The 15,173-nt window shown below is 40.3% G+C and overlaps 1 protein-coding gene across 1 annotated transcript; it reads right to left on the reverse strand.

Annotated features, from left to right (window-relative positions):
- Positions 1 to 10,000: 10,000 nt before the first annotated feature.
- On the reverse strand, positions 10,001 to 14,489 carry LOC138351904 (uncharacterized). Its single transcript, XM_069304015.1, has 4 exons — positions 13,158 to 14,489; positions 12,321 to 12,900; positions 11,265 to 11,441; positions 10,001 to 10,134 (listed from the first exon to the last, which is right to left on the reverse strand). Exons 1-4 carry the CDS (start codon positions 14,487 to 14,489, stop codon positions 10,001 to 10,003), a joined length of 2,223 nt encoding a protein of 740 aa, XP_069160116.1.
- Positions 14,490 to 15,173: the final 684 nt, after the last annotated feature.

The raw sequence follows: 15,173 nt of genomic DNA on the forward strand, positions 1-15,173 counted from the left end.
ACAGACGAAGTTCCAGTTTTTCTATTTTTTTTTATAACTATGTGACGAGGCCATACCCCTAGCCTTAAACAGCCGAACACCAACGCGTTACCGTCACAATATATATATATATATATATATATATATATATATATTTATATATATACATATATTTTATATATATATATATAAATATATATGTCGTACCTAGTAGCCAGAACTCACTTCTCAGCCTACTATGCAAGGCCCGATTTGCCTAATAAGCCAAGTTTTTCTGAATTAATATATTTTCTCTAATTTTTTTCTTATGAAATGATAAAGCTACCCTTTTCATTATGTATGAAGTCAATTTTTTTTTATTAGAGTTAAAATTAACGTAGATATATGACCGAACCTAACCAACCCTACCTAACCTAACCTAACCTATCTTTATAGGTTAGGTTGGGTTAGGTTAGGTTGGGTTAGGTAGCAGAAAAAGTTAGGTTAGGTTAGGTTAGGTAGGTTAGGTAGTCGAAAAAACATTAATTCATGAAAACTTGGCTTATTAGGCAAATCGGGCCTTGCATAGTAGGCCAAGAAGTGAGTTCTGGCTATTAGGTACGACATATATATATATATATATATATATATATATATATATATATATATATATATATATATATATATATATATATATATATATATATATTATATATATATAAAAAATCTCAATCTCAGAGCAGGCTCAATCTCTTTCTCAAGAGAGATTGATCCTGCTCTTCCCTACCTAAAGTTACGTTAAGTCTACAAGTATAAGATGCTACATTCAAGATACGTCCACCAGTAGCACAAAACGTTTTGACCAGGAGGCAAAACTTACCCTAAACCCCCCCAACTCCACACACCCTCCACGCCGGCTCGTCATCAACCAGCCAACTACCCATCCCAGCCTGCCAGCTCCTGATTGGTGACTCGCCGACCACACACCTGCACCTCAGCGCCATCTTCCTGAGTTGATGTCTGAGCTTGGACCAGCCATCACCTTCAGAATATTCTTTGTGCTCTAAGAGTTGACATCTCCCTCTGGCATACTAAGCTCTGGCTTTTGTATACTAAGGGAGGTCTCAGCCAAAGCCAATATTCTCAGCACCATTTTACCATTTACTATTTTGTCTCACATTGTTTTTGCATTTATCTTTGTTATTTAATTGCACTATTCATTTCCCCGAGATTTGTCTTTATTTTTATTTATGTTTAAAGTATATATTGAAGTTTCATTGTTCATACTTTGTGTTTTACGTGTTCCTCCCTCTCACTTACCACAGACAACAGGCAAGCAGTCTATCTTTTTTTTGTAAGTGTGACCAGGCATTGACACCTGCCATTGGAGGACTGCCGAACATCTACACTCCAACACTTTCCCGTCACAATATATATATATATATATATATACAAGAACATTGGGTTTATGAGAGTACAGAGCATTGAAGTTTTACATTCTTGTAAAGCCACTAGCATGCATAGCGTTTCGGGCAGGTCCTTAATCTAACACATAATTTTAATAAGGTAATTTTTAGCAAAATTTAAAAAAATTACAGTTACATTGTAAGAAAGTATGAAAAAACCTTAAAAGAAATGTATTTTTACATTTCATTTCTTACAAAAGTATTGTAAGAAAGAATAAAAAATACATGGTTTAAAAAATTTGACAGGAATAGTAGGTAGTAGGCATCTTTCAGTCTCGGGAGACTATGGAGTTGCGCTCTGGTACCAGCCCTCACCTCCCCACTCACCAGTACCCGCCCTCACCTCCCCACTCACCAGTACCAGCCCTCACCTCCCCACTCACCAGTACTAGCCCTCACCTCCCCACTCACCAGTACCAGCCCTCACCTCCCCACACAGCAGTACCAACCCTCACCTCCCCACTCACCAGTACCAGCCCTCACCTCCCCACTCACCAGTACCAGCCCTCACCTCCCCACACAGCAGTACCAACCCTCACCTCCCCACTCACCAGTACCAGCCCTCACCTCCCCACTCACCAGTACCAGCCCTCACCTCCCCACACAGCAGTACCAACCCTCACCTCCCCACTCACCAGTACCAGCCCTCACCTCCCCACTCACCAGTACCAGCCCTCACCTCCCCACTCACCAGTACCAGCCCTCACCTCCCCACTCACCAGTACCAGCCCTCACCTCCCGACACACCAGTACCAGCCCTCACCTCCCCACACACCAGTACCAGCCCTCACCTCCCCACTCACTAGTACCAGCCCTCACCTCCCCACTCACCAGTACCAGCCCTCACCTCCCCACTCACCAGTACTAGCCCTCATCTCCCCACTAGCCAGTACCAACCATCAAATTCCCACACATCAGTACCAGCCCTCACTTCCCGACTCACCAGTACCAGCCCTCACCTCCCCACACAGCAGTACCAACCCTCACCTCCCCACTCACCAGTACCAGCCTTCACCTCCCCACTCACCAGTACCAGCCCTCACCTCCCCACTCACCAGTACCAGCCCTCACCTCCCCACACAGCAGTACCAACCCTCACCTCCCCACTCACCAGTACCAGCCCTCACCTCCCCACTCACCAGTACCAGCCCTCACCTCCCCACTCACCAGTACCAGCCCTCACCTCCCCACTCACCAGTACTAGCCCTCACTTCCCCCACTCACCAGTACCAGCCCTCACCTCCCCACACAGCAGTACCAACCCTCACCTCCCCACTCACCAGTACCAGCCTTCACCTCCCCACTCACCAGTACCAGCCCTCACCTCCCCACACACCAGTACCAGCCCTCACCTCACTACGCACCAGTACCAGCCCTCACCTCCCCACTCACCAGTACCAGCCCTCACCTCCCCACTCACCAGTACTAGCCCTCACTTCCCCCACTCACCAGTACCAGCCCTCACTTCCCCCACTCACCAGTACCAGCCCTCACCTCCCCACTCACCAGTACCAGCCCTCACCTCCCCACTCACCAGTACTAGCCATCACCTCCCCACTCACCAGTACTAGCCCTCACTTCCCCCACTCACCAGTACCAGCCCTCACTTCCCCCACTCACCAGTACCAGCCCTCACCTCCCCACTCACCAGTACCAGCCCTCACCTCCCCACTCACCAGTACTAGCCCTCATCTCCCCACTAGCCAGTACCAACCATCAAATTCCCACACATCAGTACCAGCCCTCACTTCCCCACTCACCAGTACCAGCCCTCACCTCCCCACACACCAGTACCAGCCCTCACTTCCCCACACAATAGTACCAGCCCTAACCTCCCCACACACCAATTACCAGTCCTCATATCCTCACACACCAGTACCAGCCCTCACCTCCCCACACACCAGTACCAGCCCTCACCTCCCCACACACCAGTACCAGCCCTCACCTCCCCACACACAAGTACCAGCCCTCATCTCCCCACACACCAATACCAGCCCTCATCTCCCCACTCACCAGTACTAGTCCTCACCTCCCCACTCACCAGTACCAGCCGTCAGTAGTGTAAACCGGGCCTACGACCGGCAATTTTTATTTTTCCCCATGCCGGTCGTAGGCCCCTGGGTTTTACGAACTTTTTCACCAAGCCGGTAGTTGGCCCCAGGGTTTTCTCAAATTTTTTTCATGTCCGGTCATTGGCCCCTGCCATTTTCTCTCAAGGGGATTAAACTGCCGCCTCCAGTCATCCCAAAATTTTGTTAGCTCAATGACCCTGCACAGGTACGTTAAAGGGGATTAAAAAGCAGGTCATAGGCCCCAGGGTTTTCTTGAATTTTCTTTTATGGCTGGTCGTAGGCCCCAAGGTTTTCTCGATTTTTTTCATGGCCGGCTGTAGGCCCCAGGGTTTTCTCGAATTTTCTTTCATGGCCGGTCGTAGGCCCCTGGGTTTTACGAACTTTTTCCCCATGCCGGTCAAATGCCCCTGGGTTTTCTCGAAAAAATTTTCATGGCCGGTCATTGGCCCTTGGCATTTTCGCTCAAGGGGATTAAACGGCCGTCTCCAGTCATCCCAAAATTTCGTTAGCTCACTGACCCTGCACAGGCACGTTAAAGGGAATTAAAAAGCCGGCCGTAGGCCCCCAGGGTTTTCTCGAATTTTCTTTCATGGGCGGTCATAGTCCCCGAGGTCTTCTCAAATTTTTACACCAAGCCGAACATAGTACCCTGTCATTTAAATCTCCCTTTTACTTCCAATCTATGTTAACCAGAACATCAACTGATGCTATTAGATGATGAACTTCAGTAGGTCTATTATTTCCCTATTAATACCCCATTTCTTCTCCATTTATAGACATCAGTAATGTAGCTCTATTAATATTCAGAAGGTCCTATTTATTCCCCTTACTTATCAAGAAGCTTATATTTATAGTGTCTGGCAGAGGATTGTTTATTGAGCATAGGAATGAAATCCATTCATATGAAACAAAGGGGAGCAACACAGTGCAAGAACTAATGTGCATTTTCGAGTTCGCCCCTGTTACCTGTATTTACCCAGGTCTTTTCCTAAATCTAAAACCTATCCAATTTATTCCTGTTCTGTTTCATGTTGATACGTTTAATAGGTTAGAAATATCCCCATTTACTATGACCATTCAGTCACACCTCTATCATGTCACCCCTATTTCTTCTTCGTCTTTCTAGGGAATGTAATTCGAGCTTTGACAATCTGTCTTCACAGAATGTTTATTGATCATAGGGCAAATAAAAATGAAAACCCCACTATCATCTATTTGCATGAAAACAGTCCCCTGCCAGGCGTGGTGACTGTAATGCGATTTCAGTACTAATCCAATATTGCTTCATAACGCATAAATATATATATGCACGTACATAAATATATATGCACATCTCACATTCGCTCAAAAAACATGCCTCCCCACACCTTGCTGTAGAAAAGCAAGTCTCTCATGTTTTGAAATAAAACTGCCTTCTTCAGTTACCTTCTTTTCTGACGTCATCATCCCTAATGCGCTGTAAGCCCCCAATGAGCTTCCAGCCAACGTGCTCATGCGGGTCCTATAGGAAGTTCACACATAAGTGTGAACTCTTAATCACTCCCAATACCTCAACTGTACTCTGTGTTTCACCAGAAACGATATTCAGCTACCTTTGCTCGTATTTCTGCTTATGTTTTCTGTTATTCATTTCATAAACCCTATCAAACCCTCTGAATCCATCCTAACCTAACTTATTATATATAACAAACAAATACATTCTACAGACCAGTTGTTGTTGTTTAGTGACATCACGAAAAGTAACCTCAGTATCGGGATAGGGTATTGCTGGCCATTAGCATATAAGTGTCAAGGTATCACAGCACCTGACTGTTCAACTATGTATGACGTCACCAGGTAACCAATGCGGCCTTTAGCGTCCTACCTGTACATGTACTGTTTTTGATGTTATTATTAAAAAAATGACTAGACTATCCATCTCCACCTAACCTAATCAGAGGTTTAAGAATATACATTGTATAGGTTTTCATTATTTTATTGTTAATAAAAGTTTACATTCTGGTCTTAACAGAAAAATTGTAATGGGGAACAAGCATGATATTTCAGATGTTGGTCATAGCAATCCTAGATCCTGGTAATTTTTGTGAGGGAGACCAGTTCCTCTGCAACATCAAATCTCGAACAGTAAATAGAAACCATATGAGCAACACATAATAATAATAATAATAAATCAGCAATAATATGAAAGACAATATATGGCTAACATCTAGAAATATACTTACAGCTCAGTAATATAAGGAGTCATCACACAGCGATAGACATTTATCCTGTCCATCTATGCAAAATGTCTTTTTGCAGTTGGGCATTGCAAAATTAGAATATGCAAATTGAATTATCTTTCTATCGTTCATATTATATTCCCCATATTCAAATAAAGTTTCAAATTTATGTAGTGCAGCTTTCAAGTTAAGGTTGCATAATTGATAGGCAAAAAACATGGCATAGGCTCCACAATAATAGGAGTATATGCTCTGAATGCGTTGTGTGAACATGTAAACTCTATAATCTTCAAAATAAGAGAGGAATTCTTGTAAATAACGTGAATGGAATTCCATCTTCAACCCAAAACTGTCCAACAGGGCGATAATAGCTCCTTAAGGTTGATTGTGTACATACACAGTCATCCAATTACCCATCATCGATGCAGGGGATTTCTCATCTAAAGTATTTAAAATAAATACCACTGGCTCTTTATTTAATTTCTAAAAGGTTCTCTGTACATCGTTCGCTAAATAACATCCGATATTAATGACTTCTTCCCCTAAATATATATTTTTCAACCCATTGTTTATTTCCAAACAATTCATGTTTCTTAGGCTCTCGTTTCACAAATAATACGTCGGTCAGCATTAATTTTCATAATCCCAGTAGTAGGACCAAACAGCAGTATAACTTTATTTCCCACTATGGCTGTATTGAATTCCAATGTAATTCTTATATTCCCTGTCGCTTCCAAGGAAACTGTACCCTCTATTTCTTCTGGTAATAAATTAAAGACCAGCAGAGTTTGTCCTTTAACGAACGATTCGTAGGACAAAATATTATCTACATTAAATCCTACAGCATTCAGGACCGTATAATATAATTTCGAACATTTATGGGGAAATCACACGCTATATTAAATAAACTCGTGTTGTTCACCGAGATATATACGTTGCTCAAGGCGGAATTGTTAAAATATAATGGGTTTAAGGTATAATCTCCAAAAATGGCTTCCATATCAATAATTGCCACGTATAACTTCTCAGGGATCACTCCACCCCAGGGTTGGTCCATAGTTAACGATTTTTGACCCTGACCTAGAATATAGATTTTAAATAGGGTTTTATCAAATATATACGTTACTGCACCATTATTTTGGGCGAGTGCTCTGTTAATAGCTAGTAACCCAGAAGGGAATGGGGTTAATCTATCGATACATAAGCGGGCCATATTTATATTATATTTATAGTCAGCAGTTGCTGTATGACTGCCAATAACCCATTTATCACTATTTAACTCCAAACGTATTCTTACATCTACGTTATCCAGTAAATATTCGCTAATAGATGCAATATCCAGCAGTAATTTAAAGCACGTATAAATGCCCTGTTCTTTCATATTAGCCATTTTCTCATCCTGATTTATCGTGGTCGTAGCAAAATACTGCGTATCAATTTTATTGGGTATCGTTAGCGCCTCTTCTTTATAAAAATGCGCTAGATGCTTAAAACCATCAATTTTACTTCTGGAGAGAGTCGTTAGCAGCTTTATATACGCCCAATAAGAAAATAAAGAATTACTTTCAACCACTTGTTCGTTGAAATACACCACCACTGTTTTAAAAGTGTTTGTGATAAACCATTGGCTACAGTCACTTTTTTGCCTGAATCTATTGCGGCGTCAGCTTCTGTTAATTCTATCCCCACTTCTAGGGCTAGGGATGACATATCCAGGAAATGACCAGGAATGCCAGGGATTCTAAATTCTATATACGAGTCCTTAAATTTATTAATTCCAAAATTAACAGGTAAAATATCAATATTTTTCCTGCTAGTTATAGTGGACTCAATCATACGTGCTGAATTAAGTTTGGGAAATCCATCTGTTACAGCCACTGTGTAACTTTCCAAAGGGGATTATAGCCCCGCTCCTAGTGTAGTAGTAGTATTCATGCTGGATGCTATGAGAGGAATGAATTGCAATTTACGCAAACACGTTCTTATATCTCTTATTCTTCTTATTCTGTTTTGTGAAACTGCGAATAAGTGCTAATTTTGTGGCCTTAGCCTTTCTCTTAGACTTTTTCCGCCTTTTACCACCACCTAAAATCTGACGCCCTACTCCCTTTAATGATTCGATCCCATGCTTCTTCATTGACTTTTTAAAGGAATGTTCCCCTGTTTGCATGTCATGCAATACATTCTGACCCATACTTAAGACGGCAGGAGCAAGGGTTCTCATTAAAAATGGCGCTGCTTTACGGGCTAAACCAGTGAGGAAACTGAATATACCACCTCCTCTTATATGACTCCTATTGAATATTCTAATATCACTCAGCCCACCTCCTTTATATGAGGCAGGTGGGCTAATTAAGAATATTTCGTCTACAGACGGAGGGATGAAATTGACGCGCATTTTGTAGCTTGCAGATGAGTAATGAGGCTCGGAACTGTAATGTCCTTATTATATAGACCCAATTTGACGTCGCATATGTAAAACAGCTGTTGTGCTTCCTCGTTTATCAAAATAAATAGGGGTCCCATTAGGATCTGTTACTGCAATACTTATACTCTCCAGTACATTTGTATTTTGAGGTTTATTTAGTTTCCTATTCGTGCTTTCACCGCCCTGCAAAGACACTACGTCCAATATATCCACTAATAAATTCCCGTACATCGTAGGGGCAATTTTATCGCAATAAACACAGGTAATCCATCATGCCCCTGGGTTGTGAAGGGTAGGGACACGTGTCTGATATGGGTGTTTCATCAAAATAATTCTTGTGTACGTATATATCCTAATTTTTATGCTGATCAGATCCCAAAACCTTGCCGATACTCGCCCCAAAAGATAGGGAAATCCTGCATATCGCTCGATTATCGTTGTAATACAATACATTCTCATCGCTGCTCGCAGTATTGGACTTTACCCGATTGGAAATCGAACCATATTTAATATATGCATCTGCATATCTCGGAAAATGCGTCTTATAGACATCAGACACAAAACTCAAATCGTTCTGTGAAAATATATGGGTAATTTCATTATTGATGGCGTATATAATTTCCTTTATGCCACCAGCTACAATATTAGTTTTCGGTAGAAATTTAGAATGTTTGTAACTAATTCCTTTAACATCTAGGTACATAATTCTCACGCGGATATAACTTTCCAGATCATCCGATCTTATTATGTAATATGACGAAGGCAATAATATATGCTGGAGACACATTTCGTAGGAACGTCTAGAATCCAGCACAAGTTGATTATACAGTCTGTTTTCAAAAGCACTAGGTACATTCTTAGGAAATAAATCTGTATTAGAAATACTAGTAGTGTAAATAACGTGGGAATCCATTGCTGGACTAAGAATGAATAAACTAAACACAAAACAGAACATCTATTTATACACTCACCTTTAGTAAGCTAACCATGGTGCTCCTCCGCCAACTTTAGGGCGTTTAGTTTCTCCAGCAGCTGTAGTAGGAGCATACGCCCGTTTTCTTCTTAGTACCACGTCATCATTAAATACTTGTTTACGAGATTCTGTATTCCTAAACATATCTCGTGGAGTTGAGGTTAAAGAGATGAATAATTTAACCAGCGGTAATTTTCTCGTGGGAATACAGAGCGGCGAATCGTCATTTTAGTTAAAATATCATCAATTATGTTTATTCCAGTCACTGGCATTTGCAGATTCCCATTGACGTCCCATTGCACCATCTTGCTTTCATCAAAATAATTCAACAGCAAAGTAGCATAATCATGATCTTTAGTTTTCAATTTTAAATGTACCAAATGTACTATTGAAGGATTAGCTCGTACTGGAACTGGTGCTACTGGAGCAGTTGCTGACAGGACAGGTGTTGGAGCTAGTGATGGCATTACTTCTGCTTTTTTTTACTACTGGTACCTTAGCAGGTCCCTCATCGATGGATTTACGAGGTACTAGATAATATTCTTTCATTTTTTATTTATTAAATAGCCTGGAAATTAGACTAGCAGCTATGGGTAATAATATACCGAGGATACTACCTCCTTTTCGAGTCAATAAAATGAGCTTTTTGTTGGAAATTGAGGGTTTCTTGCAAGCCAGCGAATGCAAGGTGTCTCTGTATTTCTTCAATTTCACTAAAACTTTCTTTTTAACCGGAAGCCTATTTTTCAGAAATTTTTTGAAAATCTCTGACAAGCAATGAATATGTGTTTTTTTAAACTGAGCAATCAATTTTTTCCTGGGTGAGGAATTAAGTTTGCTCAGCCAGGTCACCAACTCTCTGTACTTGTATACTAATGGCTTCTTCATATCTTCAACAAATCATCAGCATCAATCCACTGATCAAATGAAGAATCGTAGCCTTCGTTCCTTACTTTATACTGTAATTTATTATTGGGTAATGTACGTTTACGTAGGACCTTCTCAATATTAAATGGTGCTGGTAAATGGGTTAGGGTTAATTCTTCATTATAAAACCCTCCGTCAATAGGCTTGTTATTCAAATCTTGTAAAAAATATAATGGGATAGGCTGGCTTTTATCTATACAAATAATTCTGAAAATTTCTTTCGTGTTTTGTCTAGCAAAATCTTTCTTGAATGTCGAAATTCTGTTGGAGAGAGTAATGCGAACTGTGTCTTCCACAGCTAGTAGGAAACTAAGACCCGCTTTAGGTTTGTCCTTACTTTTATACATGAGATTGAACTGTTTCTTTATATCTTGTGGACGAGATAAAGCATGAACGTCAACTGGAGTCCGACCACCTAACCCTCGGTGGGGTGTTGTGTTATACGCCTTTATGCTATCAGGCAATATAGGCAGATATCTCGAGGTATTGTGCGCAGTCATATATTTATAAATCTTAGTTTTCATGGTACGTATAAAGCGTTCGGCGATAGCGGCTTTTGTTTCTTGAGAAAATATGCTATACAATTTAATATTTATAGCTGCAAGCATTCGTTGCATATGAGAATTATAAAATTCACCCCCCCCCCTCGACCTGTATTAATTTTACGTATTCCTTGGAAATATGAGGATTCCAATATGTTTTTCAGAGCTTTACTCACAGTCTGCCCGTCTTTGCGTTTCAGAGGTACTACTTGCGCATACCGTGAAAAAATATCGACACAGATGAGAATGTATTTAATATCATCATTATGTTTAGCTAATAATCCCATTTCTGCTAAATCACAAGCTAAATATATACGGGGTTTGGGGCTCAGTACCTTTCGTTCTTTCGGGTAGGGCTGAAATTTGCGAGGTTTTAATGCATGCAAAGTGTAGGCTTTAGACGACTTCAAATATTCTTTGACATCTGATAAAGTTATATCTGGCTTTATGGTTTTAGCTGCTTTATACAACCTATCAACCCCCCCTAACCCTCCTGAGGATGCGGGGTTATAATAAATTTTATCTAGTACGTGCTCCATCTTCTAATAAAGTGATATCGGATTGTATGGTTTTAGTTGTTTTATACATCCTATACACCCCACCCCCAAACCTCCCCTTGTGGTTGTTGTTTTCATCTAGTACGTTCACCATTGGTATACAGTTTCGTATGGTTGCTCACCAACAATATTGCTACGGAAGGTGATGCGTTCAGGGGTTTTTACTCCAAAATCCACCAATAAATACTCATAAGGTTTACTAATGGCTTTCTTGTAGATATCTAAAAGCTTTTTAGAATCTTGTTTTCCAAATAACTGCCGCCCTAAAGTCTCAATTTGAGCTATATCTCTAGATTTCACTAATATGAATTGGAGGCATTTAAACTGATACTTCTAGCATATTTCCCAGAGAAAAATATATTTTGGGTAATTAATATACACGAAATAGCGAGATGTCTGCCTTTAGTGAAGATATCAGACACAATTTTGGAATTGGCAGATTCGATGAACAAGTCATCAATAATGATTAAAATAGGTGAATCGTCTGTACGTTCATCTAAAGGGTTAATAATTTCAGGATGAGCTATTATTTTCTAGTTAATTACTGGATCGTCCAGCAATGCTTTGTAACTGCCCCCACATATAAAAATACTGGAGAATTTCAGATGGTATTTTTGTACGAGTTTAGTGCACAAATGAGATTTTCCGCCATTGGAAAAGTCTGCAATGATTATTCTGCTAGGTTCATTGAAAATATCGAGTTGTTCTTCAGTGATAGGTGAACTATCCATGACTCGTGTTGGGTTTGTACTGACATAAGTATGAAAAGGACATTATATTTAAACATGAGAGGTTTCATAGAAACATCAAAGTATACATTTCATATTTTTTTATATTTTGGCATAGGACATTTTCAAAACATAGGTTAGGGGGTAGGGCTTATAAAAACATCAGAGTATACATTTCACAATTTTTATTTTTTATATAGAACAGAACATTTTCAACATAGGTTAAGGGAGACTGCATTTTCAGAACATCAGTGATGAGTCAGGGGCCCCCGCATTTTTTCAAACATCAATGATAGGTTACTGGAGGTAGCAATTTTAAAACACAAATATAGATTAGGGGAGGTTGCAAATTTTCTATCAACAATTTCTTCAGTCACTAATTGTGAGAATACGTCTTGTTCACCAGTGCATCGCGTTTTCCCCACATATTGTATATGGGGTGAAATCCACGTCTTGCAGGACGTGCAGCAGGTGCAGGTACATCCTCCTCCTCTTCATTCTCTTCTTCATGTATTTCTGCTCGAGGTATATCGGGGTGTCCATACGCCAACGACTGTGTAGGACTCAGTACATAACGTTTATCGTCAAAGGCGGACAATCCACGTTTTGTAGTGAGACAGGTAAACATACGGCCTTTAACATTCCTAATAGATCTGGAGTGGAACCGCTGCCCAATATTTAACTCTAAAGCACTTTGGAAAGCTGCATGAGTGAGTTTAGATTGATGATAAGTGGGAATTCCTTTACAACGACAGAGCTGAACCTGATCTTGAGTGAGAATTGAGTACATTTTAGGCTTCAATGCGATGAGCTCCTTGATAATTTTGGCTCCAACTTCCGATTTTAACAAACCCAGTTGACCTTTGCGAGAGTCATCGAAATAGGGATTTTCAGGAGGGAAACTGCTGAAATCCATATGCTGAGACAAAGGCAGTTTATTTAATTCCTCAAAAGCATTTGGACAGGTCAGTTCAATCAAATACGAATCTGTATCTGTATACAGCAATCTAGCTTTGTCTCCATAATGAACCTTGATGGTGTTGTACCAAAAATCATATAGGATCCTCTTAGCTATTTGCAGGATTTGGAAGCCCAGATAGGTTGGTGTATTGATTGATTAAGTGATTGTTTTTTGACCGTGCAAATGACTCTGCCTTCGCTCAACAAGCTCCTCAACAAGTTCTTCAAACGGAGCTCTTCGCTCCGTTTGAAGAACGGATTGCGTGCAAGCTTTTGGAATTTGTCTCGTGATGTAACTAAATAATGCTGATCACAATATTTACTCACATTTGTCAAACTCTTGCCGTAAATTGCATTTGATACCAGCTTGAAAGCTTTGCCCTCAATGGCGCAAGGTGTATTCGAACGTTCACGAGCATTTGTTCCGACAAATTCCTTAAGGTACTTGCTTTGTTGGAATTCATAAACTGCATTTACCTTAGCAACTTTCAATCCCAATTTTATCAGCATCTGCAATAAATCTAAACTGACCAAGTAATCTTTTTGGGGGAGATGTGAGGCAATTAATTTATTGTTTTTCTTGGGGAGTTTGCGATCTTCGGTATTTAAAATGTGTTTGTTATAATCGGACAGAAGATCAGTAGAAATATTAGCATATGACAAGGTTAAGGGTTGCAAAGGGTCATCGGTGTATCGAGCCACCTCAGGTGCGACATGCTTGGTATCACACATGACCCAATACCCCTTATCCCCATCACATGCAATATTTTCCAATCCCTGTTGGAGCCAATCATCGCATTCGGCAGCAGATAATTTACGGATCCCGCCTTGAGGAAGCAGTTCTGTCATACAGGTGGCGTATAAGTCATTAAAATCTAAATACAAAATATATTTATCAGTACTAGAAGGATCAGCACGTGTATGCTCATTTTGTAGACTTGTGTGTTGTCGCACAACAGAGGTAAATCCGCCTCTTAGATTTCTACGCAATACATCGTACAAATGGGAATCAGGAATAGAGTCCAAGACAACTTGAGTCTTAAACAAGAAAGCGTCCCATGCAAAACTAGATAATGAGACATAGTGTGTAATGTCTAACTTGTACAGCTCAAGCATGGTCTTGCGCCATACAGTAAACACATCACACAATAGTCCAGTATCTACTTTCAAATAGACCTTCAGGTAATCCCCAATGGTCTTGCATTCCGCTAATCTGAAGACTTCTTTAGCCTGTGTATAATCGGTCTCGCTTATGGCCTCGTGTTTTAAACTATTGAAAAAGGCTTCGGGAGGAGGAAGAGCCGGTTCATTTAATTTCTCCAAAGATGAAATGTAGTAATAGCAGAAGACCTGTTTGCCTGTCTTTAATAAATGGTGGGCAGCTACAGGGACGTCATCTAGCATAACTGAGGTGTAAGTGGTGGGTTTACCTTCCTTGATATGTTCTTTACCTAGTTTTTCCAGCCCACCATTTAGTAAAGCCAGACTATCCATAAACTGAAGTTTACCGATATCCACTTTCATGAACTTAAATCCATCTTTGGAGGCAATATCAATTTCACGGTTAGGGAGGTTAGACAATTCATTTAAAATTACCCCGAGGTCATAAGCAGCATTGTGAGAGAATGTATACAAATATTTATAAGAATTTCTGCACATCATGTTACACCTACGGCAATAGGCAGCAAGATAATTATTAAATTCAATGACATGATCATGATGACGGTGCTTGTCCTTAGCTGATTTAAATGGCCTATAACACATTTCACATGTGGTTTGCCGTCTATAAGCTTGCCAATGTGCCCGTGTCATAGATATTTTGTATTAAGGCATGGTAGATTTAATTCTCTTCCACGCCTTCTCCAAAGTATCTATGAAATGATTCACAGGGTCATCCCCCATATACGTTAATTTCTCTACCACTTCCAATTCCCTGTTGATGATGATAAAAGCATATGCCACAGCTTTGTGACGCTTTTCAATCATACCTTGAGGATTGGAGGGGTCCAACAAGCACTCGAAATCATAATATGCCGTGTGAGAAGGTCCATAGGCACGACCGTAATTTTTTAACTTGATTTTATGACCTTCAGGGTAAAATTTCAATGTTTGTTTAACTTCACATGACTCTTCAAGATCCCGCATCGCATCAGGTGACAAATGAATTAAACAGGAATGGCAAAAAATATGATCGTTAGGAATATTATTTGCATTATCGCGCATGTTGCGAACACATTGATTGAAATCTTTAATGAGCACAAGATGCTGATCCTCTAGCATGAGCAAGGGTACTTTAGGAGCAGAATGTTCCCTGCCTTTTCTAGCTAAGCTAATGTAGCACCT

Source organism: Procambarus clarkii, chromosome 5, assembly GCF_040958095.1.
Source record: "Procambarus clarkii isolate CNS0578487 chromosome 5, FALCON_Pclarkii_2.0, whole genome shotgun sequence".
In the NCBI taxonomy this organism is placed as follows: Eukaryota; Metazoa; Arthropoda; class Malacostraca; order Decapoda; family Cambaridae; genus Procambarus; species Procambarus clarkii.